Source organism: Pleurodeles waltl, chromosome 9 (genome assembly GCF_031143425.1).
Source record: "Pleurodeles waltl isolate 20211129_DDA chromosome 9, aPleWal1.hap1.20221129, whole genome shotgun sequence".
Lineage (NCBI taxonomy): Eukaryota > Metazoa > Chordata > Amphibia > Caudata > Salamandridae > Pleurodeles > Pleurodeles waltl.
Genome location: NC_090448.1, coordinates 330,075,845 through 330,101,371, shown reverse-complemented (window position 1 = coordinate 330,101,371; position 25,527 = coordinate 330,075,845). Strand labels below are relative to the sequence as shown.

General features: G+C 43.9%; 1 protein-coding gene across 2 annotated transcripts in view; it reads right to left on the bottom strand.

The window, feature by feature from the left end:
* APEH (acylaminoacyl-peptide hydrolase) overlaps window positions 1-25,527 on the bottom strand; it is a 278,020-nt gene that overhangs the window by 133,201 nt on the left and 119,292 nt on the right. For both annotated transcript variants that reach the window (XM_069206858.1, XM_069206859.1), the window contains exons 10-12: window positions 20,719-20,759; window positions 20,484-20,605; window positions 13,992-14,052 (exon numbers count right to left, since the gene is read on the bottom strand). In XM_069206858.1, the coding sequence (XP_069062959.1) occupies window positions 13,992-14,052; window positions 20,484-20,605; window positions 20,719-20,759 (224 nt within the window). The remainder of the gene's footprint in view (window positions 1-13,991; window positions 14,053-20,483; window positions 20,606-20,718; window positions 20,760-25,527) is intronic.

The following is a 25,527-nucleotide window of genomic DNA, read 5'->3' as shown; positions in this document are numbered from 1 at the left end:
GCATGCTGTGGGATAACGTACATATATTGCCTGCAGTTTTAGAGGTCATAGCTCACAGGCTGTGTGCCATTTAATGGTTTCACTTTTAGCTGCACCAAGACACGCAGCCTGCAACGGCAGTCCGCATGTGCTAGGGGAGGGGTCCCTAAGGGTGGCACAATACAAGTTTTAGCCCATGGGGACCCTCTTAGGTACCAATACCCTAGGTACCAGGGCTATCAATTACTAGGGGCTTACATGGGGGCCAAAGGTATTGCCAATGGGAGAACAATTGCACAGTTTTAGATAAAGAGATTTGGCACTGAGAACCTGGATAGCAGGGACCCAGTACAATTTCAGTCAAAATTACATCAATTACCAGGCAAAAAGTGGTAGTGACCATGTCAAAAAGGGTCACTTTCCTACAGTCCTCACATAAAATATAATTAATAATTAACCCTGCCTTGGGGCTCGAAGGCCTGCTGTAAGGTTGACTTACATATATTATACGAAGTCACTAGCATGGCACACAATGAGTGTGCCATGTTGTGTTTTCACTCATGGGTTGCAATATGATGCGCAGTCTGCAGTGCCAGTCTGCATGTAATTTGAATCAGTGTCCCTTAGGGTGGTATAATGTATGCTACACCCTATAGGGACCCTCTTTAGTACCCATGCCCTACGGACAAAGGGTACAATTTACTAGGGTCTTGCAGGGGTGCTAAATTGTGTGCCAATTGTACACAACTGAGTATTTCAATTTTAGGGGAAAAATAATGGCATTGGAGCCTGGCTAGCAGGCTTCAGTGCACTGTCAGATTTGAAAACCAGTATTAGACTTGGCATCAATGGCATGGTCTCCCTTAACTTTTTGCCTCTATGTTCCAGGTTGCTTCTGTGTGTTGAACTCTGCTTTTGCTGTTTTGTTTGCTCTGGATACTTTACCACTGCTGACCAGTGCTAAAGAGTAAGTGTTTCCTGTTCAAATTAAATAAGTACATTGGCTTATTCATGATTGGCATGTTTGATTTACTAGTAAGTCCCTAGTAAAAAGTGCACTGCAGTGCCCAAGGCCTGTAAATCAAATGCTGCTAGTGGGCCCGCAGCACTGGTTGTGCCACCCACATAAGTAGCCCTGTAAACATGGCTCAGAGCTGCCACTGCAGTGTCTGTGAGTGCAGTTTTAAACTGCCAATTCGACTTGGTAAATCTACCCACTTGCCAGGCCTAAACCTTCCCTTTTTATAACTATAAGTCACCTCTAAGGTAGGCTCTAGGTAGCCCCATGGGCAGGGTTCAGTGTATGTTAAAGGTGGGACATGTACTCATGTGTTTTACATGTCCTGACAGTGAAATACTGCCAAATTCGGTTTTCACTGTTGCAAGGCCCATCTCTCTCATAGGTTAACATGGGTGCTGCCTTTAAATAGTATTAAAGCACAAATTCCCTTTGAGAGCAGATAGACATATGGAGTTTGGGGTCCCTGAACTCACAATTTAAAAATACATCTTTTAGTGAAGTTAGCTTTTAGATTGTGTGTTTGAAAACGCCACTTTTAGAAAGTAGGCATTTTCTTGCTTAAACCATTCTGTGACTCTGCTTGTTTGTGGATTCCCTGTCTGGGTCAGTTTGACAGTTGGGCTGTTTGCACCTCTGTGACACAAAGGGAGCTGGGGTGTAGCCTACATATCCTGATGGGCCATCTGGGCTGAAGGAAGGGGAAGAGTGGTCACTTACATCTGAAAGGGCTGTGCCTGCCCTCACACAATGCAGTCTTCAACCCCCTGGTGTGTGTCTGGGACCTGGCCTGGGCAAGACAGGCTCTTGAAAACAACAGAGACTTCTCTTTGAAGTAAACCTACTTCAAAGGCAGAAAGGGGTATAAGAAGAGCACCCGAAACCCCTGAAAATCAGATTAGTTCTGGAACCAAGAGGAGCCTCTGCCCGGGAGAAGAGCTGGAGAAGCTTGAGGAGGAGTACTGCCCCTTTGCCAGTGACTGTGGTTTGCTGGTTTGGCCTGCAGTAGCTGCTTCTACCTCAGAGAGGACAAAGACTGACTTTCGGGTGACTTCCCACTGGTCAAGAATTTCTAAGGGCTTGAACTGAGCATGCCTCCTGATGTTGACATCTCAGGGACAACACAGACTTTTCTCTGCCAGCACCTGGACTTTCTGCTGAGAGTCCTGCCTGCCAAGTTGTGCCCGAACCCGTCTCTGGGACCTTAGGAGGTGAAGTTGGTAGAAAAGGACAGAAATCCACACAAAGATCACGATGAGGGGAAACTTTTGATGCACCACCCGCCTCGCGGCTGATAAATGATGTGCCACCGGCCTCGTGGCTAAAATCGATGCTCCGCCTGCATCGTGGCTGGGAAATCGACACAATGCGGCTTAAGAAATGACTTGCAGCGGCTGCTGTTAACGATGCAAGCCCCCACGTAGCGCGGTTTCTTGACACAATGCGACTGGATTTCGACGCAACATCGCAAAGCCTGCCCAGACCCGAGGTGCCCGTCCGGAATCAACATCGCTGTGTTGCAGGAGAGAAGAAACAACGCACGCTGACCAGACAGGAGAAGGAATGACGCATGGTATCACTTGCGAGTGAAAAATCAACGCATCGCTGGCCTTTTCCGATGCACACTAGCCCATGCGGCATTATTTTGATGCTACCCAGGTACTTTTTTGCAATAATAATGTTCTCGCTGTTTTCCAAGGATTAAGACACTTCCTTTTTAAATTCATAACTTGACTTGTCATATTAGATTTTTTATCATTTTGGTCTTGTTTTGTTTAGAGAAATGTTATCTATTTTTCTAAACCTGTGTTGTGTCATTATGAAGTGTTTTCACTGAGTTACTGTATGTGTTGGTACAAATACTTTACACATAGCTTCTGAAGTTAAGCCTGCCTGCTCATACTAAGCTACCAAGGGGATGAGTGGGGGTTAGCTGAGGGTGATTCTTCTTTACCGCCAGTGCAAGTAACCTGACTTGCAAACCAAAGACCCCATTTCTAATAGCCAGCATACAGCAGTTTAAACAGGGGCAACAAGTGGGGAAACAACTTGCAAAGAGCATGGTTTCCTACACTTTGCTCTAGAAGAGAGCACTATTTATGGTCCATTGCAGTCTTGAAAAGTGGTCTGATTTTACCTTGTTTCTGTATAGTTGCAATCCACTCTTGATGCAATAATTACCTCTGTTTGACGTAGTGGGAGGGAGGGAAGGGATTGTGGTAAGTTGGGGCAATGTACCGTTGTACCTGTTCTTAAGTTTTTTAACACGTTCTACTGTATGTTGATATTTGCAAAACTTTCAATAAAGAAATCTGACAGCACAGCCAACAGCAGCTCTGTGGTGCAGCGCAGACCTCGTGTAACCCAAGATGGAAAGAAGTTAAGTGGTAATACGGAAAGAAAGATGGTAAGTGGGAAAAAAAGATAGAATGAAGGAAAGAAAGAATAAAGGATTGAAAGATGGGCAGCAAGAAGAACTCAGAAATACAAAAGAAAACTGTAAGCAGTGAAAAATCAGAAGAGCATGAAAATTTGAATGCAATTATGGAAATGAGATATGGAAAAAAGGCTGATGTAAGGAAGGAAGAGAAAGTATGAAATGGTAGGATGGATAGGAGGAGAGACAGAAAGACAACAGGAGGAGAAGAAGAAAGGGGAGGGGAACAAGAACAAAAATGAAAGGAGATGGGAGTGTGGCCAACAAGATGGCTGACTAGATGCATTTTTGCGAGCTCCTGCCAGCTATCACCTGTAGCATGGGCGAGTGCTGAACCCGCACCGACCCCACCAGATGCTGTCCTCATAAGGGGGAAGAGCAAGGGGCTACTTAAGTCCACCGACAAACAAGTGAGCCCTCAGGGAGACACCATATGGGGTCGCAAAGGATCCAACACGTCCTAAGAGGTGAGGTGCTTGTCCTGAGAGTAGCAACTTATCTGGGGAAAGAGAGAGGCGCTGGAATTGCTGTGAAGCTGGAGCCCCGCTGGGAAAGATCACAATCCTGAAATTGACTCGACCCCAGACAGCTGCAAGTGGGGAGCGGGGCCAAGTGGTTGTGCTGCCAAGGCCGGGGCTGCAGCAAGTCAGGATGAAACAGCAGAGGGAGGTGGAGATGGCGCCGCTGCCGTATAGGACGAACGGCGGTGTGGCCACAACAGATGAGGTGTCGCCGCTGGCCTAGGATGGAGCAGCGTAGCCCTGGAGCAAGGCCTTTGCCTGACCACGACTGTATCACATGTAGAGGCGGGCCGGGTCTGAGTTGATTGGCCATTATTGGAGAGACTAGGCTGCCTTTGCCCTGGAGATACTAAGCTGCCTTTGTCCCAGGCACTGGATGATCTGAGGTGCCGTCTAAGATAGCAAAGCCTGTGGCACCCTGTAAATGAGCCTGTTGGATGCCTGGGAAAGAGGTAGGACACAAGTAGGCCCCCACATGCATAATGAAGGCCCAAAAGTAAAAAAAACCTTAACGGCACGTGGGGGGAGCATGGACCTTTGCCTGGAGACTGTGGGATGCATTATATTTGGGGGCAAAGGGGGGCTTGCACTCCAAACCCCACTTTCCCTGCTATGGTGTGGACGCCTCTGATTGCCCGGGGCCCCATCTTGATATGTCTCTAAGGTGCAGGCCCCTTAGACCAGGAAGGCGGTGTAGGACTAGGGGCGCATGTGTGGAGCGCAGCTTCAATGGCACTGTGAGCCTGCATCTCCACCCAGAACACACCTGTGTGTCATATATAATGGAGGCTCCATATCTGGGGCAGGGCGGATTAGGACTAAAAGCCTCTCTGTCCTGTGTGCGAGGCAGCATCAAACGACATCAGGCTACCACCAGTGGGGAGTCAGCAGACAGACCCCAATCAATAGCACAGCTGTGCACCTGGGACTGTAGGATCACTGTTGTGGTGTCAGGCTTCTGAATTTGGTCCTTTGACACAGGGCCTCCCCCAGCGATCATGGTAAGGGATAAATCGGCCAGTCACCCACAAGCCAACAAAATCATAAACTACACTCAAATAACGTCAGGGCCAGGGAAGCAACCGGAGGGACCACTGGAAATGACACAAGGATATTAGCCCCTAGCTGGAAACACAGGGGCCCTCGTTAGCGGACCTCATGGAAGCGATCACACAGACCCACGCAGAGCTGGCCACCAAAATTGACACAGTGGACATAGATGTCAATCTCCTGTGGATGGATCTGCACGAGGTGGCTGATTGTGTAACAGCTACAAAGAATAACTTAAGTGAACTACAGTGGGAGGTAACAACATTAAAAGACACTGTTTCAGCCCTGCAGAAGATGTCGGAATGCCTGGAGGACCGCATGGGGGACGCAGAGGGTAGATCCCGAAGGAATAATTTGTGGTTTGTAGGGTTCCCGGAGGGGATGGAGGGGCAGTCCACGGAGGCATTCTTGAAGTAATGGCTAACGGCAAGTGTGCCACCTCAGGGACAACCTGCGTTATTCAGTGTGGAGAGAGCCCACAGAGCCCACAGAGCCCTACGACTCCCTAGGCACCAACATGGGCTATTATTGCCAGTCTATTTAATTCTAGGGACCGGGATGTTATCTTGAGAAACGTACACCTGCATGGACAGCTATGGTTTAAAGGACAAGCAATACTAATTTTCCCAGACTATACCCAAAAAGTGCAAAACCAAAGAAAGATTTTCATGGATGTCAAGCAGCATCTGAGGGCACTCGACCTGCAATGTAGTCTGGTATTCCCAGTGAAACTGAAAAGGGTGCACAACAATAAAGTACTTTTTTTTTCCTCAATGCTGCAGAGGCAAGTGACTGGGTGGATTCGGTGGCTGGGGCAGTGCAGCTTGCTTCAATACCTGGGGTGAGCGCAGCTCTGAGCAGACACAGACACTCAAGCAGGCAAAGGAGGCAATCAAAATGTGACTGTGAGACACGCTTCCCAAGCCTGGCGGGCCTCATAATAGCGAGATCGGATGGAGCCCTTACACAGACACCTGCACTACCTATGTCTTGCGCCCCATTTTCTGACAGATGAAGTAATCCTGGTTCAGGTACGGATAGTATTGATGACTGGATACATTAAGGAGCAGGCCGTACAAAAAGCAAATCTGGGATCACCTTTACAACAGTAAAGTCATTGAGCTTTATTGTAAAATAATGTGTGAACGATTAAGTGACGGCAGGGGAGGATGGGTGTGGGTCTTTTGGACCTGGTGAATTGAAGGGTTCACAGCATGAAGACTGTTCCATTTACATAACTGAGGGGATGGGGGACAATTCCTCTCTTTGTTCTTGTTTTGGCAGCCAAAGCTAAAGCCGTAAAAACAGAGAAGTTATGTGGGGCTGGCAGCAACCGCAGACTATGGGGGTGCAGGCACACGGAGGTTTCTAGAGTGCCCTGCCTCATGGTCTCCTTGACATGCTGACCTCTAACGGAGAGTAAGAGGTTAAGAGCAGAAGTGTGGAAATTCCAGTTTATTTTGACATTTGGGGGATGTTCTATTGCTGTACTGGTTATGGGGCAGGTCTATCTAGTTCCAGCACTTGCTGAGTTTGTGGCAGGATACAATAGATTTGCTGCTCAAGGAGAGGGGGGTGTTGGAGGAATGTTTAAGTTATATGGCTCTACAGTTTCAAGGGGATTTAAGCTGCTCAATGCCATAGATGACAATATGCCTGTCATGGTGAGGCCATGTATGCTGGATGTGGGCTGAGAAAGGGTGGGCCGGGGGAGAGAACTGGGGCCCGACAGGAATGTTTGAAAATGGATGATACATTTAAATTGCTGTCCTAAAACGTGAGATGTCTGGCCCAATTGGAGAAGCGCTGCTGTGTACACACTTATCTAAGAACGCTATCATATAATCGACAGCCTTTCTTCAAGAGCATGTGTGGGGGAAGTGTATCCCAAGACTCCAGAGGCGTTGGAGAGATCAAATATATGCAACTTCCTACTCTGGGTTTGCCAGAGGTACCTTAATATGGGTGGCTCCCAGGGTCCCGTTCTGGTATGGAGAACATGTCCTAGACCCGGAGGGAAGGTGTATGATTCTGTTCTGGAAACTAGATGGGAGAGATATGTGCCTAATAAATGTCTATGGTCCGAATATAAAAAGTGGGACCATCTACAGTGAGGTGACTAAGTCGACGGCGTCATATATGACAGCAGACAATTCTGGCGGGAGACTCCAACTGTTATTGATGGGGAGCTAGACAAAGATCCTACTATGGCACACACAAAACAAAAATGGCAGGAGAGTTAGCAGACCTTTTACGTGAATTAGCACTGACCGACCCTTGGCGACATTGGCACCCGACCACCAGGACGTTCTCTTGCCATACCCCAGGAACTAACACAGTCGGACTGGACTACTACTTCCTCTCTTTGGCTTTGCTTCTGCAGGTACAAGACGTTTCCTACCTGGCTAGATATATATCAGACCATTCCCCACGGCTTTTGGCCTTAAGGAAGGGATGTAAACGTTCAGTGGTCCCGCTATGGCATCTCAGAGTGCAGTCCTGGACTGACCCATCGTCCACCCCCCACCCCCCTGTGATGTAGTGGTCCAGAATGAACTTTCCCCTCACTTCGATGAAAACTGGGGGAGCTCTAGTGCAAGGGCTTGAGACTGGGAGGTGATGATGGTGGTACTACATAGAGTCAGCATCAAAAAGCCATATGCGGTTAGGACTCAGCTGGAGAGGGATATTCGTAGTCAAGAGTGGAAACTGAGTCCCCTAGAGGAGGTTCTCCTTACTCAGCCACAAAAAAATGGAGGACTGGCAATAAGCCTACAGGACCTTTTAGATGACTGGTGCAGACTGGAAAAACATGTCTACAGGGCACACCGCAACAGACTCTATACTGAAGGCAACAGCACCGGAGCCACATAAGCTAGGCTGCTCAGGCAACAAACGTCCTGCAAACCGGTCACACTGTTACAAGACGCAATCGGGAAAAAAGCCCACACACAAGTAACTATCAACAAAATGTTCCAAACACACCTAAGCAGACTCTACACAAAATGCAAAGAGGCGTCATCTGACTACGGGGCCGCACTGTTAGCAGATGTAGAATCTGTCAGGTTGGACGAGGAGTAGCGCGCCACGCTGGAAGAGCCCATAACCAGGGAGGAAATAAATCACCAGTACACGTCGCTTAAAAACCACAAAAACACTGGTGGCAATAGTTTACCAATGGAATTATATAAAAAATATGCGGCTATCCATGCAGACGTGCTGCTGGAGGTGTATCTGGACAGGTGAGGGGGAGGATTCCTGCCTGCCTCAATGAGGGAGGTGCTAATTGTGCTAGTCACAAAACAGACAAGGATCTGTTGGTCATCTTGTCCTATAGGCCACAGTTGATTGTAAATGTAGACGCGAAAGTACTTAATGGTATATTGGTGGCTTGATTGTTTCCGCACTTATCAGTGCTTATTCACACTGATCAGTGTGGCTTTATACCACACAGTAGTACCATGTATAACCTGTGCTGGCTGACCCATGCCTACCTCACTGCGCACCAAGCGGAAGGCCCTTGGGCCCTAGCCCTGCTCGACATTGGCCAGGCCTTTGACATAGTGGAATGGGAATACTTATGGCTTATAACAGAGAAAATGGGGCTTGGACCACAAAACACTGCATGGGTCAAGTTACACCCTAATGTCAGACAGAATCAAACTGACTAGAGGGATGTGACAGGGGTGCTTGCTGTTACCCCTATTATTTGCCACAGCCATGGAGTCCATGGCGGTGCTATTGCACCGCGTGCTGGAACCCTGGGTGGCCCAGGTGGGGGAGACCTTCTACACAGACAACAACATGATATATGCAGGTAACCCCAAATACTCATTTCCTATTCTACTGAATGCCCTGCAGCTCTTTGTGAAGTTATCGGGGTTGAGGGTGAATCTTTGAATGTCACACTTGGCTCCACTGGGCCCCCAGGCTGTGAAACAAGTGGACCCCCTTCCAAGGGTGGGGCTCCCCTAGGAGACGGAGGGAATGAGGTAACTGGGAATATGACTGGCCCACACAGAAAACCCACAAAAATGCTAGGGGCAATGGTTTACCGGCGGAAATATATCAAAAGTATGCAGCTATCCTTGCAGACAGGCTGCTGGAGGTGTATCTGGAGGCGTGAGAGGGAGGATCCCTGCCTGCTTCAATAAGGGAGGCGCTAATTGTGCTAGTCCCAAACCGGGGATGAGTATTATAGGGGCTGGAGGCATCCATTTGATTTTTGAAAGAGATACCCCTATCATTAATGGGTAGGGCTGCTGTTGTTAAAACGGTGGTGCTCCCCAGATGTCTGTATGGATTACAAAATACATTCTATGAAATCCCCAGACAATACTTTTTACAACCAGACAGGCTGATATCGGACTTAGTCTGGGCTAATACAAGAAAAAGGGGAGCTTCACATGCTTAAACAGCAGTGGAAGTGGGACGGGATTGAATGCCCTAATCTGGAACTTTACTATCTGGCATCACACTCACAGCATGCGGTTCACTGGCTAGATAGTGGAAATGATTGGGAGAAGAACCTACTAAGAGGCACTTCCGAAGGAATGTCACTTTATGTGCTCCTCATTGGTGTTACACAGCTGCAAGCAGATGCACCCTTCTTGGCACGCCACATCTGTGAGGTATGGAAGCGGACAGTTACTCATGTGATACGACGGGCCCCATAAGCGAGATATGCCTCTGTGGAATGTCAAGCAATTTGCCAGGATCACAGGGAAGTTACGTCCATAAAAAATTGGAAAGATAGAGGTCGTGAATTTTTGGAAGACCCCTGTCTGTGTGGACAGTTTATCACTCAGGAGAACGCCATTGACTTATTTGGGTCGGAAGAAGGACAATAACTACAGTAAGCCAAAATATTAGCCATGGCGTGATCACTATGGCCCTGCTTCCCAAAGGAGCCACCAGTTTCATACACACTGACGAGGTTGCTGGATATGAGGGGGGGAAACAATACCATTTTTAATCACATACTTATAGGGCACTACGACAGGACCTCCACCAGGTGATACCCAAGGCACAGATAAAATGGGAAGACACACTGGAAGGCGGGATGACCGCACAGGAATGGCAGAAAGTTCACAGGGCTAAAACGTGAGCTGTAATACATATTTTAAACTCATACGGAGTCTACTTGGCCCCATCAACCTTACATCATGTCTATCACAATAGATCGGGTAATTGCTTTTGTTGCGAAGACCCAGAAGCAGATTTGACACATATGGTCTGGCAAAGCCCAACCCTAACTCCATACTGGAGTAACATAGTAACAAACCTGGATACAGCTGTTGATTGGACAATAACACCTACACCGCAAGCTCTCTTGCTGGGACTGATCCCAGCACCAAAGGGAAAGGAACTTAGTTGTAAATTTGTTCTACTAGGACGCATGCTGGCAAAACGTTGTATCGCCATTAAATGGCTGAGTAAAGGGCCACCTAAATACAAAGAATGACTCTGCAATATGCTGGAATCGGCTGTCAGAAGAGGTGAGGATAAAGCATCTGCGAAGGGATGACAAACTTGTGGATGACTTGGCTGCATGGGAGTGATGTACAGATCTGAAAAATGCATGGAGGAGTCAGGGGAGAAGGGATGAATCGAGATGGTTAGAAATGGGGTTTTTAGTTGGCAGAGGTATACACCCTTGTCCAAGTAGGGGCCACAATCATGTCAGGGTAAGTCACAACACAATCCAAATTATACTGTGCCCACCCTCCGGTAGCTTGGCACTGAGCAGTCAGGCTTAATTTAGAAGGCAACGTGTAAGGTATTTGAGCAGAAATTTATATAATAACAAAGTGAAAACACCACAAAATGACACCACACAGGTTTAGACAAATAGAGAATATTTGTCTGAATAAAGTACTGTAGAAACGCTGAAAATCCAATCTACACAAGCAAAGTTATAAATTGTTAAAGATTAAATCCAACTAAAGCACCTAGAGAACACTGACTAAGTCGTTCAGAAAAATCCAACACCACCAGTGCCGGCCACATAGACACATGGACCCCAGGTATAATACATTTGAAAACAAAGAACAAGGATGTCGCACGGAGTCGGAAAGAGGCACTGCCGGAGTTGGTGTGGCGTCAGTCCCTTACGGCTTCCTAGGAGAGAGGCATTGGTTACGCACGGCAAAGCAGGTGGATGTGAGGCACTGGTTCCATCCGGATGCAGGAGGAGATGATGCGGCATTGCCCGTGATGCGTCGATTGCTTGTGACCCAGTGGGGTTGCTGGTTCCGGTCTGTCAGGATGTGATGTGTCGACTTCGCAGTGCCGCGATGATCCTAAGTGACGTCAGCAGAGCTGCTGAATCGTCGAACTTGCACTTCAGGCCACGGTCATTACGTGCAGTGAGGTCCACGGAGAGAGAGCAGGCTGCGTCATCGATGGAGTCATTGAAGTCGTTCCGGAGTCGCTGGAGTTTGGGTACTAGCAAAAAAGCTAGCTGTTGAAGTCTTTGCTGTCCCTGAGACTTCAAAATAGGAGGCAAGCTCAATCCAAGCCCTTGGAGAGCACTTTTGAGGGAAGGCAGAGTCTTTCTAGCACAGTCAGAGGCCATCAGGGCAGCAGTCCTTCTCAGCAAAGCAGTCCAGAGAGTCCTTTGGGCAGTCAGGCAGGCCTTCTGACAGAGTTCAGGTGCAGGTCCAGAAGTGTCTGAGTTGGTGGAGTCAGAGACACAGTTTATATACCCAAAAATGCCTCTGAAGTGGGGGAGACTTCAAAGAGTGGTTTTGATTTCCACAAGTTCCTGTTTCAGCCTATTCCTGTCTGCCAGGGTCCCTGTGGGGGTTATCAGTCCTTTGTGTGAGGGCAAGCCACTGTCCTTTCAAATGTAAGTGTCATGCCCTCCACCGTACCAGCGCAGGAAGGCCCATTCAATATGCAGATGAATGCAGGTGTGACTGAGTGCCCTGTGGTTGTCTGGGTGAAACACACAAGGAAACAGTCAACCAGTACAGACCAGATGTTGATTGGAGACAGGCTGTAAGGCACAGATTATTTTATGTGGAGAGAAATGCTCACTGTCTAAAAGTGGCATTTCTAAAATAGTAATATAAAATCCAACCTCATCAATAAGCAGGATTTTCTATCACCATTCTGGCCATACTACATGTGACCTGGTTACCCCTTTCAGCTCAGAATCTACCACTCAAAAGGTATATGAGGGCAGTCCTAATGCCAGTCTACGAAAGGACAAGGCCTCACAGTAATAGAAAATGAATTTAGGAGTTTTTCACTACCAGGACATATAAAACACATAGGTACATGTCCTGCCTTTTACCTACTTAGGACCGTGCCTTATGGATTACCTAGGTCCTACCTTAGGGGTGAAGTATATGTAGAAAAAGCGGAGTTTTAAGGCTGGGCAAGTACTTTTAAATGCAAAGTCGAAGTGGTAGTGAAACTGCACACACAGGCCTTGCAATGGCAGGTCTGAGACATTGTTAAGGGGCTACGTATGTGTGTGGCACGATCAGTGCTGCAGGCCCATTAGTAGTATTTAATTTACAGGCCCTCGGCACATATAGTGCACTTATCTAGCAACTTACAAGTACATCAAATATGCCAATTGGGTATGAAACAATATTACCATGTGTAAGGGAGAGAGCATATGCACTTTAGCACTAGTTAGCAGTGGTAACAAGCACAAGGTGCTAAAACCAGCAAAAACAGTGTCAGAAAGTTGGGGGATGACCAATCTAAGGCTGTCAGGTCTAACAGAGATGATATGATGTGCTGGACCTTCTGGTAAATCTAAAGGAATAGTGGCATTGTGAGGTTGGAGTAGTTGGGTGGACAGGTTACACATATATGGGTACATCCGCAAAGGCTATCAAGAGAGAGTGAACGGCTCCTTTGTCACCTGTGGTATGGTGGGCTACTGGCACTGATGTAAACATATCTAATAGGCCTTGATCTGGGTTAATGAGCATGGTATGGTCTCTACATTTAGGACAGCGAAGATACGGTGGTAAGAGCAGCGGGGGGGGTTGGGGAAGGCTATAGTGACATTGTGCTGTTTTATCTTTTTGTGTTCTGATAGTACTGAACTGCATACATGTAAACCTTCAAATGTTTACTAATAATAAACCTTTATCAAACAAAAAAAAGTAATGTAAGGATGAGCAGGAAGGGTAGATGGGAAGGAAAGAAAATGAAAAAAAACATAAAAAGGGGAAACAGAAAGAAATAAAATGCAAACAAAACAGAATGGACAGAAGTAAAGAAAGATGGAAAGTAGTAAATAATAGAAAGAAGAGAAAAGGTTGAAAGAAGGACAGAATAAAATACAAGGCATGAAAGGAAGGAAAGAATGAAAGAAAGAAGATGATTCAGGTAAATCATGTTCCTGACGTTATTCCCTTAAAATCATACTATAAAAGGTATCATTTTGCACTATTCTATTTGCAAATTTTCCTTGGGGGTTGAGATTGCACACTTTGCTTGTTCGTTTAGTGTCATATGACAGAGTGAAATGTACTTTATTTTCCTGGCTATTGCATTGCCCTTTGCCGCCCTCAAGACCAGATCCCGTTCCCAGTGCTCAAGAATGTAATGCTTGAATCGCAGGTGGCACAATATTGAGCTAACACGATCCTCTCCGATTAGGTGATGTGTGCTTGGGTTACAGTGCATGAGATGGAGACCTGCGTTAGATTTCTGTTCTGGAAGCATTTCAAGCTAGTACTTGGTAATTTAATGTTCCAAGAAGGAGGCAAAAACCTGTTGGCTCCGTTTGAAATGTCACTTTCTTTACTACACAAGCATTCGTAAAACAAAAGCTTTTTGTGGTTTCGAAACGTAATTTTTGTAACTGATTACAACAGAATAAATCAAAGCGGAGCTTGCAAGATAGATTGTTATATGTGACCTCAGCTACATTCATTCAATCCAAGAGAGACTACTTTATCATTTAGCTTGAAATTGTTCAACTACAATAAGGTGGCCCAAGCAGCAGATCACTCACTTTCTTTTGGCCGGTGCACAATGTCCACAATTGTGGAGGTGGCTTTGGTGTACCAGTCATACTGAAAGAAAAAAATACATATCATTATTTATCAGGGCATCACTGGATCAGTACGAGAGTCCAAGCTACGTGAGCCACCCTTAACTAACTTCACATAGGTGTACCTGGACCTGATGCTATTTCTCTGCTTCTTTCGGAAAAGACCTAAGCAAGCAAGTCCTATTCTTGGCCACCCAGTGTCCACTATCACTCTTTCATGATAGAGCGATTGGGACAGTCCCATGAATACCACCAGGCTCAGATATATATAAAAGGCTGGCATATGATGAGCCAAGAAAGGGAGGGGTTCAACGAGTTGTTAGACATAGCATTGTTTCTGTTGGACTCCATGGAGAAAACAAAGAAAGTCGTCCCCACCCTTACAAACCCTTCTCTAGATTTTGTAATTTCTCACACTAGCCAGTCACCCTCACTTAGGGATACACATTCCAAGCGTCAATCGTTCTTTCACACAGCTAGAACCTTCTGGTTTTCTATCCTTACATGTCCTATATCTCTAAAACTCTTAAATTGTATTAAAAGTTTGTTTTTCATTTACACAAATGTACTTTGCAGTCTATTTTGCCACCAGTTGACTTACTTCTTTTCAGACCATATCACATTTCACGTTTATTTTTTAATTTGATTAGCATCGTTAATGATGGTCTTACATTACAATTTTCAAACTCTCATGATGATTTTATGTAGAAGATGCATATTATTGTGACAGACACCTTGGTAGGGCTCATACTTTTCATACATTTATTGGTTAATATTGGTTTAGAGTTCAATGTCAAATGTATTAGTGGTTAGACTTTATCTAACAAAGATGTTGTGGTATATTCTAAGCAGTGTTATGAGTGAGCATATAATGAAATGACAGCAGCTGACGTTTTATTTAATGTTAGTAGTGGGCACACGATTCTGTGGCAGCAGTATGCCTACTGCTCAGTAGGAAATGGGCATACTATTAAGTTCTAGCAGTGGGCACTATGTAAGGGATCTTGTTGCTTTAAGTAAATAGCTTGACTGGTGCTAAGTGTTAGCAGACAATTAAAAGTGAACTCTACTGGTTATCGGCTGTGGAATTCCTGTTCTGTATATAACTTAGATGTCGTTGGTGTTAGCAATGGGCACACCATTCCATGTACGTTGAGGTATCTTTTCAAACATCAATTGTAGTAGTGGACCTACAGTCTGAATGTCTGAAGCTAGTAGTCAGCAGTGAGCATACTTGGATGCTAGGGTTAAACATAAGCATAATGCTCAAGTCTAACTGTTAGTTGTTGTCTATTGCAGAAGTGGGCATGATATTGAGGTAACCAGTTGTAGTTGTGGGTATGCTATTGAGTGGAGTATCAACAGATGTTAAAGAGGAAAGATTTAATAGACGTCATGAGGGAAATCTGATCTTCGTCTACAGAAAAAACATTTATGAATGCAGTCCTTCCTGTCCGGATCTATTTAGCAGCAGTGTGGTTGTTTGTCCCATTTTAAAAGGATTTAAATCCAATGTGGAATATTCTCTAGCTGAGACACTCCCATTTCATTTGAAGCTGTACAACATGAATGTTTATCAAAATTGGGATACAGTGCCATAGTCAGGGGTGACCGGGGCAACCTGGTGCTGCCAATTTACAAAAGCAGAGACTTCCCCTTATTACAGAGTGTAGGAAAATGCCCCTCTTTGCGTGGTCACTCCCACTTTTTGCTATATTTTATTGGCAATGTTTGGCATGGTAGGCCCAGTGTATGTGCTCTGACCCAAAAAAACATGTCAAATTGATATACTCCCAATTGGCATATTTACCATATGTGTAAGTCCCTAATATATGGTATAAAGTGTATCTAGGCCTGTAAGTTAAATGCCACCATTAGGAAGACAGTGCAAAGCATGCATGCAGGCCTACGCCTGTACCCTGTGTATGCAGTTTTAAAACTGCAAATCCTACCTGCCAAACTAAACCCTTTTGACAGGCCTAAACCCTCTTTGTAAATATTAATAAGTCACCCCCTACGTCAGCCTTAATGACCATGTACAGGTAAAGGTTTAAGGCCAAACATGTCCTTAAAGTGACAATGCCCTAAAATGTATTTCACTGTAGCCGGGTTCTGAAAGCATTGGGATAGTTTATTAAAATTCATTAGTTTTCTTTGCTTGGGACCTAGCAAAAAAATTAATTTATGGACTTTTAAAAATATTTATTACAAATCAATATGTTGGAAGTGTAAGATTTGTCACAAATATTTTGTAAAAGGTACTTTTAAAAAGTTACCCTTAACTTGCATAAAGACTTTAGAAAGTCAACCTGCCTGAGCTTCCAACTGTCACCCATGAGCTTGGCTCACAGAGCTGTGATAAAAGGCTCGGTTGGGTGGACGACTCCATTCCTCTGACAGGATGACCATTTGTGCAGTGACCAGGAATGTAATTATCTTCAAAAGGGCCTGCTCCATCAAAGGAAGATGCAACTCTCACCTGGGCCAGTCCCTCCATTGTAATTTTAGCCAGTTAGGGATCATTCTAAGCGGGAGAGGGGTTACCCCCAGAGCTTGTTTTGAGTGACCACAGCAGAGGTTTTGCTCATTTCCCTGGCCACACCAAAAGGGTGGGTACACAAGCTTTACTCAAGAGAGAAATGGTTCCGCCATCTTGGTTTTAGATATGGAGGGGCACTGTGGGATTGTCTGCAGTAAGGCACACAGAAATGCTGCAAATGTTGGTATGGTTACCCCTAGACCTTTTACCCTATTGGTCAAATGAGGGGGAAGAAGTCACCCCCCATGCAAGGCTAATGCCAGGCATAAATGTGGCATCCATGGGCCCTTTGATCAGAATACTGCTCGACCTGTGAAAGACAAACGAAGGAATGCATCTGATGTAGTGAACTGTGAGGAGAATCCTACTTGTGCCCAGAACACACTAGTGGACTCTAAGGGTCAGTTGGCCTACCTTCTGTTAAATTACAGGGGTGTAAAAGCAGTAAGAAGGCCACTTTTCTCAGGAACCCAACTGACCAATTTCAAATGGACTTTCACACGACCCTGATAGTGGCTTTTGTTGGAGTGTATCCTGAACCCTCAAGTGCTATTCCTGAGGACCTGGAAACCTTGGCTGGGGTTAGAATGTATACTTCCAACCCACACTGCAAAAGCAGGACTTTGAAACTTTTAACTAACTTTTTCTCTGAGGAACCGGCGGGAGACCAGGATCAGCTGTTGAGCTGAAGCTTGATGTTCAACTGCAAATTAGATGCAACTTGCTGGTTCATCTCGCTGAAGGAGATTTGACTTCCAGAAAAATGTCTACGTCTGAAAAGAGAGGGATTTGAGAGCATCGTTTAGCAGAGGTCAATCGATTTTGAGACCTTACTGAACAAGGATGCTGGACTTCAACTGCTTGTTTTTCTATCTTCAATGACTGCACCAGGACCCCACTGTTAAGCAACCCACTGTCAACGAACCCCCCCAACTTGGATCCAGCTTGCAGCGCCTCTCCCACTGACAACTTGTTGATGACTCACCTATTCTCCAGAAACATTTTTAAGTCTGGAGGTAACTCTTTGGGTGTTGAGCCACCGGGGCCTCGTTTCCGACCTGCATTCCATCGCAGCCAGCCTTCAACCTTATCTTTGTACCAGTCTAACATGACCAGTTGCCCGCTGTTGCCACTTTGAGCTTTTTTGGTGCTAAAAGTTTATTCAAACTTTAAAACTGTAAAAATTCACATATCCAGTTCCATTCAATTGAGTTTTGTTATTTTGGTGTCATTGTGATCATTGAGAAATACTCTGCTTCTATAAATTAGAGTGGGGTTGTTTGTGTTGTGTTTGACTTTTTAAACTGTTAGGGTACTTCTAAATGTTTTACAAATGTTCTTACGTTAAGCCGGTCTGCTCTGTGTCACTGGTATTAGGGGTTGAGCTCAGGTCTAAATTACTGAAACCTTCACTGGACCTAACAAGAATAGTGACATTATTACTTGTGGTGGATTACCATTCAACCTAAATAATAATAATCCTTTTTCTCACAGGAAGGAACAAGAAAAAGTCCCTGAAAAACTGGAGACTAGAGCTATACAGAACGGCTAAGTAGGATTTAACTAGCCATTTTGAAATGGGGTGAATTTAATAGGAAGGATTCAACCCATGAACAGTTTAAGAGTATTAGAATTGTATGGTATGGTATTATCTTATCAACATGTGGATGAAGCCGACCGATCTTCTTCAATTATTGCATAGTCTGATTTACTGTAGTCCAACACCTAAAAACATAGCATTATTCAAGATGGAGAATCGATATAACAAGTATGAGGATCATCAATGCAGTAACGGTTTGGAACGCTTCTCTTTTGTGTTTGAGCAGTGTCTGGCTTAAGATTGGGTAGAAGGGGAACCATATGTGCCACCAATGTTCATTGCAGGTACAATCCATACAATATATTGTTACAGGAGGAGAAGGAAATAAATATACACCTACCATTTGATCGTCATGTGGTAACGATATCCAGGCCAACCATGAGAACACAGCAAAGTCTGTATATACTTTGTTATCTTAAATGAAGCAATTTTGCTCAGTGAAAAAGGGGAAGTCGTTATATTTAGCATTTTAGTGAAAGGAGCACACTTTATGATGATTCTATGGTGGCTTAAAACGTATTTATAACGTATTGTGTGATGGAACCGTATTTTGTTCTGATTAGTATTATTTTTGGTATTGAACTTTTGATCTATAATAAATGTGAAGTGTTGCTTATATTTGCTTGAACTATGTTTATACATAATAATAAAATTACAAAAATAACAGCACCGTAAAAAGATCATCTTGTCATTGGCAACAGAAAAGCACTAGATCATTGGTTCCCAACCTGTGGTCTGGGGACCTGAGGGATTTTACGAAGCATCCTCATGGGGTTCGCAAATCCTTAGAAAATTAAATAATATTAACAGATTATGTCCCCAGCTCTCAGTATTGAATCAATGGGGGGGGTCCCCAGATTCCAATACTAATTCAGTGGGGGTCCCCGGGTTCCAGTAATGAGAAAGTGAGGGTTCACAGAAATCAAAAGGTTGGGAACCACTGCACTAGAATGTTCCTTATGTAGGGGAGATCAAATAAAGCAATAAAATGGACTAGAACTCCTCAGTGTTGCTAATGGAGAAAGATCTAAAGAAAGCCCATGTAAGACATAAATTAAAAAGTCATTAGGAAAACAGATAGAATGAATTGATTAACTTCAGTAAGTTTAACTTGACCCAAAACTCCCAGAAAATAAAATGCAATGGGGAAAAAAAAAAAGGGATTTCCGATCTTCAATCTAAACAAATTGTCATTTTAATCAAATCTAAACAACAGAACTAGAGACACTGTCCAGAAAGGTTCATTAAGGGCACATCTCTTCCTGAATTTTTCATGATCTCCTGTTTATATGAGCCACACTGAGAAAATATACCTCAGCCATTACTCCAGGGTTGCCACCCCAGGGGTGTGCTCTGTAATACAGTTTACAGTGTTTACAAAGCTGGCCTAGAAAGTGAACACTAATCAAACAAGCACCAATATAAACAGAGATATTTTGACATATGCCAATGAAGGATCACATGTAACAAGTTTACAGGTCTGTAGTTTACTGCATGACTTAACCAAACTAAATGTACAATTTATCTTTGTTGCAACATGCTTATATGTTTCCAAGCACAATTCCCAACAGCAAGCTTGCTCGCGGTATTGTCACACAGATGAGACTTTTAATAAAGTGGTATAAAAAGGCAGAGGTGAATATACCACTCTTCAGGCAGGTGAAGGGAAGAGCCAATACCACAGTATGGTCTTAAGATGCCTCACAACGTCAAGATAAGGTATGATATCAACAATTCCACATTGAGGCTAACTTTTAAGTTGTGCAAGGAAAACAACAGGAAACCCCAAGTTTGTGGTTTTGTAACCAATTATTGCTAGGTTGTAATGAATGTTGTTAACCACAAAGGATGCAGAGGAGCCACATCTATTGTGTTACCATTTAATGTATAACTAATGGAATAACACTGATTTGCAACTAGAGACAGATCAATAAAAAAAAACAGGAAAAATTAAAGTCAAAATTGAAAGGGGGTTATATGTTAACAAACCTAGATGCTAGATAAACAGTTTGGATATACAGTGCTGCTTAACCAGTCATTCATTTTACTTATGTATACAAATCATCTCTTACTACACTCAGAGCCCAGTGTAAGTTATGTTTTATGTCCAGAACTATTGACCTACCCCCCTTTAAATATGCCAAACAATCAGCTAAATCCCCTTGCATGTACTATCTAAAATGATCCTCCCTGTCACTGACTTTGAAACTATCAGTCTTTTTGTGCTGACAAAGAGCACATTAAAAAAGGTATACAAATTTGAGCCTTTTCATTTGGGAAACCTTATAAAGGCTCAGATCCTGTCCATTCTCACCATGAGCAGCTTGAAACACTGCAAGTGGGGCCCATACACGCCAGATTCGAGGTAAACTATGCGGCACTGGTCAGGGCTCAGTCGTGGGGAAAAGACAGCACTGGAATCATCCGAGATGAGTTCTGCAGAGATAAGGTACATGATGGGGGTTATAAAGAAGGATAGCCACATGTAAAAATAAACTGTTGACAGAAGGAGTTGGGTCACAAAGTAACATGGAATAAAATGCACTTACCACATTTTCCTCCAGTTAGATCCACATAAAACAGAGCTGATCTGAAAAAGCAATAGCAAAGTACATTTTTTTAATCTCCTTTCTAAATGGCGTATCATCACACAAATTACACAGGAATTTTTTATGAGGTTGGATTGGCGCATTTGAAACCAGAGCAGCAGCACATTTATAACTTTAGGGAATTAACAACCAGGACAACACACCTCTCTGTTCAAACTGCCCATGCCTAAGCAATAAACATGCTATTGTTCCCCTGCCAAGGCAGGAATGGACTACTCAGCTATGCACATCCCAGGATTTCAATGCATGTAGTTTCCTTCTACAGATCTCATTATCCATATAGGTGCATTTATTTACTTTATTTTTGTACATTTAGATCATTTACTAATGTAATGTGGCAAATGCACACATAAATTCCAATTTACTCTAGGCGCATCATCAATTGTGATGTGATCTCACTTATCTAAGGAAATCAATGTCCGCTAGCACAGACTACCTGCTCACGCACATATACTACTGTGAAACTTGAAGTAAGGCATCTCATTAAACTCAGTTACCTGATATTTTTAGAGGCTTCCATCTAGTTCCTAGGGAGGTGCATTAAAAGGATGCGGTGAGAGGGACACTGGGTTCCATCTCTGAAAAACAGACTGTACCATAGGTAGGCTTTTAACCATGAACACTTTTCCACTAGATCCATAGTTCAAGTGACTTCAAAAAATTACGAGATCCAATTGTTCTAACATGGACCTTCTGTTTTTAAAGTAAAAGTAAAATATGTTTGCCGCTGTTAATTTGTGGCAATTGTTGTACACTAAATGTTTATAATGTAATGGAGTAGTGTTGCGACTTACTCTTTCCTACCTCTCCTGGTCTTTGAGATGGAATACTAACAAGTGACTATTCCTACTCATGTCCAGTTGGCCTTTCAGAGGTGAGCCTAAAAACAAAACACTGTTAGCCTCTCAGGTGTGACAATGACGTGTAAATGACTCTGACCTAAGTCTTCCTGCCTGCCAAGGAACTACTGTGTAAGTATCCCTGTGTCATATGTGAAACACTCACAATGTCTGGTATTTTAGCAAGCAGCTCCCAAGTTCAAGCATAGAAGGGCTATTGGCTGAAAACCTAACCTGGCTAAAGATATCACATTAAAAACCCTAACATGCTTAAAGAAGCAGATTAGAAAGAGGCAACTCAACAGGCAAAGTTGAAATTATGTTATTGGCATACAAGTGTTCTCTAGGAACAAGGAAGCAAAAATTAAAATTTTCAATCTACTCAATGATGTAAAGCAAAAACACACCAAAGAGATAAAATCCAAGTAACAGATAACTCTGCTCCAGTGGTCTGCAGAAATTTTTAAAACGCAAAAGAGACACATAACTCTCCAATTTATTGCCTGCTGGTGCCTGTGAATTACCATTTCATGGAGTAATAGGGATTGCCACCTGGTTTGGGTGGTGAGGGGAGTACCCAAACCCGCCATCTTTGTAAAGGGAGTTGTGCTGTGGAGAACCAGGATGAGTGGTGATAGGAGTTTGGAGCCAGAATAAATTATTTCTCACCTCGAGCAAGATGGTGAAATGGTTGGAAAAGAACAGTAAAATCAAATTACACTTGATATGGTGTGTATTGTTTTCTTTGAGTCAGCTGGGAGTTACTGTTTTAAATATCATGACTCGTAACTTGCTGTCCAAACCCACTCTGTATCATACCAAAAACGTTATATTGCAGATAAAAAGCTATGAGATGGGAAACTTGGCTGTTGGTTTTATTAGATGCACACCAAGATCTTGGACAGTTGTTAATAAAAGTGTGGTATTGTTAATCTTTGAGACCCCGTCTTCATTAATTAGCAAGAGAGAGCAAGCTAAGGTTTGCACTCATGCCATTCAAAGCCAATCGCAAAGAAGGGTAGAGAACAGAATCTTTTAAGACCTGGCCAGTACCACTTCAATATAAGCTGTGATTTAGGAGACACTTGAATAGTTAAAAAAAAAAAAAAAAAAAAGGAACCTAGAAACCAAACTTACAACTCCATGGGCGTGCCTACAATGAGGACCCATGTGAATGCAGCCTTGCTGAGAGCAGAGCTCCAGGAGGCTTCTCCCAGGCAGGAGAGGAATGCCCTGACTGCTAGCTCTGGTTTCAGCATGCCCGATGGAGGTATAACTGATGTAGGAATCATCAGAAAGGCACCTATCCCCCATTGGGTGAAAGCAGAGTACGCAAGATTGCTGCTGCAGTCTTCTCTAACTGAGCCTAGGGTGGGAGCTGCAGAGAGAGGTACCCTCTGCTACAGGATTAACAGAAGCTGCTCTCTGCTCTTGAAAGTGAGCCAGCTGGAGCAAGCTGTAGGCTTGTGACAGTGAGGTGATCTGGTCCCAGGGTTGCATCACCCCTGAGAAGCAGCTGAGATTAACAACATCTGACAACGGAGCAGTCAGGTTGAGGGGGGAGGCGAATCCCAAGTAGCTTCAGTTGCAATAAGAGTTCCATTAAATAATAACACCAGGATCCAGAGGCCAAGAATGTGTTCAAGGTCTTGTCAAGAGGAAATGTTTCAAAACTAATGTTTAACTTCCCAGGCTAGGTGCAGGGGCACCCCAATATGGCATTGAACTTCTACTGATCCGTTGGCAGAAAATACACTAAGGCAATGCATTTCTCAGGGTCTCCATAGCTACCCCAACTCTCATCTCTACTGAGTGTTTCAGCGACTCGGGCCAATTTATCAGAAAAGACCCTGGAGGCACAGAGCAGGGATAGATACGAGGCGGTCAGAGGTGCTGCTTGATGACATTGTCCACAGAAGCACCTGAACATCTGAGATCTATTAATGCCACCCATCTAATACAATAGTGGCATTGTGTTCTGCCATTTGTAAAAGTTGTTCATCTGGAGATTGGTGGAAGGTTGCATGACATTTGTGACATTCATCTTGACCAAAGACTCTGGATGCATACACTTAGTTCAGATCAACCAGGCAAGAAGTGCCCTTCACAAGCAGGTCAGCAGACGGAACAATATTTAAGACATGCTCCTCTTGTCCATACTTCAATACAATGAACTGGACCTTTGAAAGCACCCTCTACGGAACCCACACCTGACCAACCAATTGAGTGTGACCTATTTGTAGAGCAAAGGCAGATATCTGACAACAGATAACAGAGTTTAGTTAGAGAAGGCGTCCCTAAGCCAGGAACATGTAAAAACTGCTTCAAAGCTTGCCTATAAAATACAAAAAATGAATCTTTAGCAAACCAACTCAAAACGGCGAAAGAGCACCAAAAAGAGACGAATTGGAGATAAGAGAGGGAACATGAAAGGTGACATCAAGCCCTCCTGGACGATGGAAAGAAAAGATTAGGAGAAACAAAGTGTGAATTACAGGTGCTCCATAGGAAATCCAGCACTCAAAAGGCTAGACCATCAAGTCTCTCACAGCTCTATCATACGCTATGCAAATTTATAAAGCGCATAGCTAACTACGAAGGCTTCCCAGCGGCACAGAACTACATTGCACTCACAGTCTACTCAAAACCTACCAAATGAGAAACAAGATGACCTCAGAAGTGCTGATCAAAAACCACTTCTTTAAGATCAAAGGCATCCTGAGGGCTGCCAGGACAGGCGAACCGAACATGGATAACCCCATCATTTTGTTCTAAGACATTTCAGCAACCACATTCGCAAGAAGGAAGGTCCTCAGGATTGTGACTATCTATGGTCCAAGAAGAACCTGTATTGATGGAGATACCCTTTCTGGCATTCAGCCGAATGGCAAGCAACATACCATGGTGACCATAGAAGAATCAGGGGTGTGGAATTTAATAAAATACCTTCTTGTTCCTGGGACAGGTTGCTTCATAAATCTACTTGTCCTTTAACAAAATCCACTTGTCCCTTTGGTCATGTAGTGCTGTGACGAATTATTGCACCAATCTCATTATATAAGGGCTCTGATAATAATCTCTCTGCTTATCCCACGGCTCATATTATAGAAGGGTTTGAATACTAGAAAATGCCTTATTTTGCCAACTTGTCACAGATGTACTGTAGGAAGCAGTAAGCAATAGTTCCAGGTGTCGAATGCCGTTCTGAGTCTGTGCAAACCTACACACATTTAGGGTTTTGTACCAGATACGATTGTTCTCCATACTGAGAAAGCTTGGAAATGTATTTCTGACATTAGGGGCAAAAAGTAATTGGAGGGAAAGTGAACTTGTAAATGCTCAACATGCATGAGCAAATCTAGATATACATATTTGCTTTAGCTAAAATGTAGTTAACAAACACTTGCTAGGAGTACCATTTCCTGGCCTAGTTCTGTAAATAACTGGTAAATCATGAGTCGTAATTCTGCACTAATGCAAGGACATATACCGTGGGTGCACTTCTGTGACCTACTTCTAGAACTGGGCCTCTAATTAGGTGGTGTTAACCAAGACCTTTTGTTTTTATTACAATTCTCTCTCTCTCTGTCTATCTATTGGCTAGCTTCACCATGAGCGACAGCATTGTGCTATTTCACAGGGAGCATATCAGCACACAAAGTAGTTTTGTTCAATGTCAGGAACTACTGTGGCAATGTGTGCTTTTTGAGAGTTATAATAGAAAGGGCCCAGCAGCTCCCACAACAATAACGTTTTACAGAAACCATATCAAAACAAGACACGCATTGACAAAACCAAAAGCTGACAACCAATGTACTGTCTTTGGCAATGCTTGCTTATTTTAATGTTTTCCACAATCTTGTTAAAACTGGTTACACTAATTTTGTCATTATGGATATATTTTTAGAAA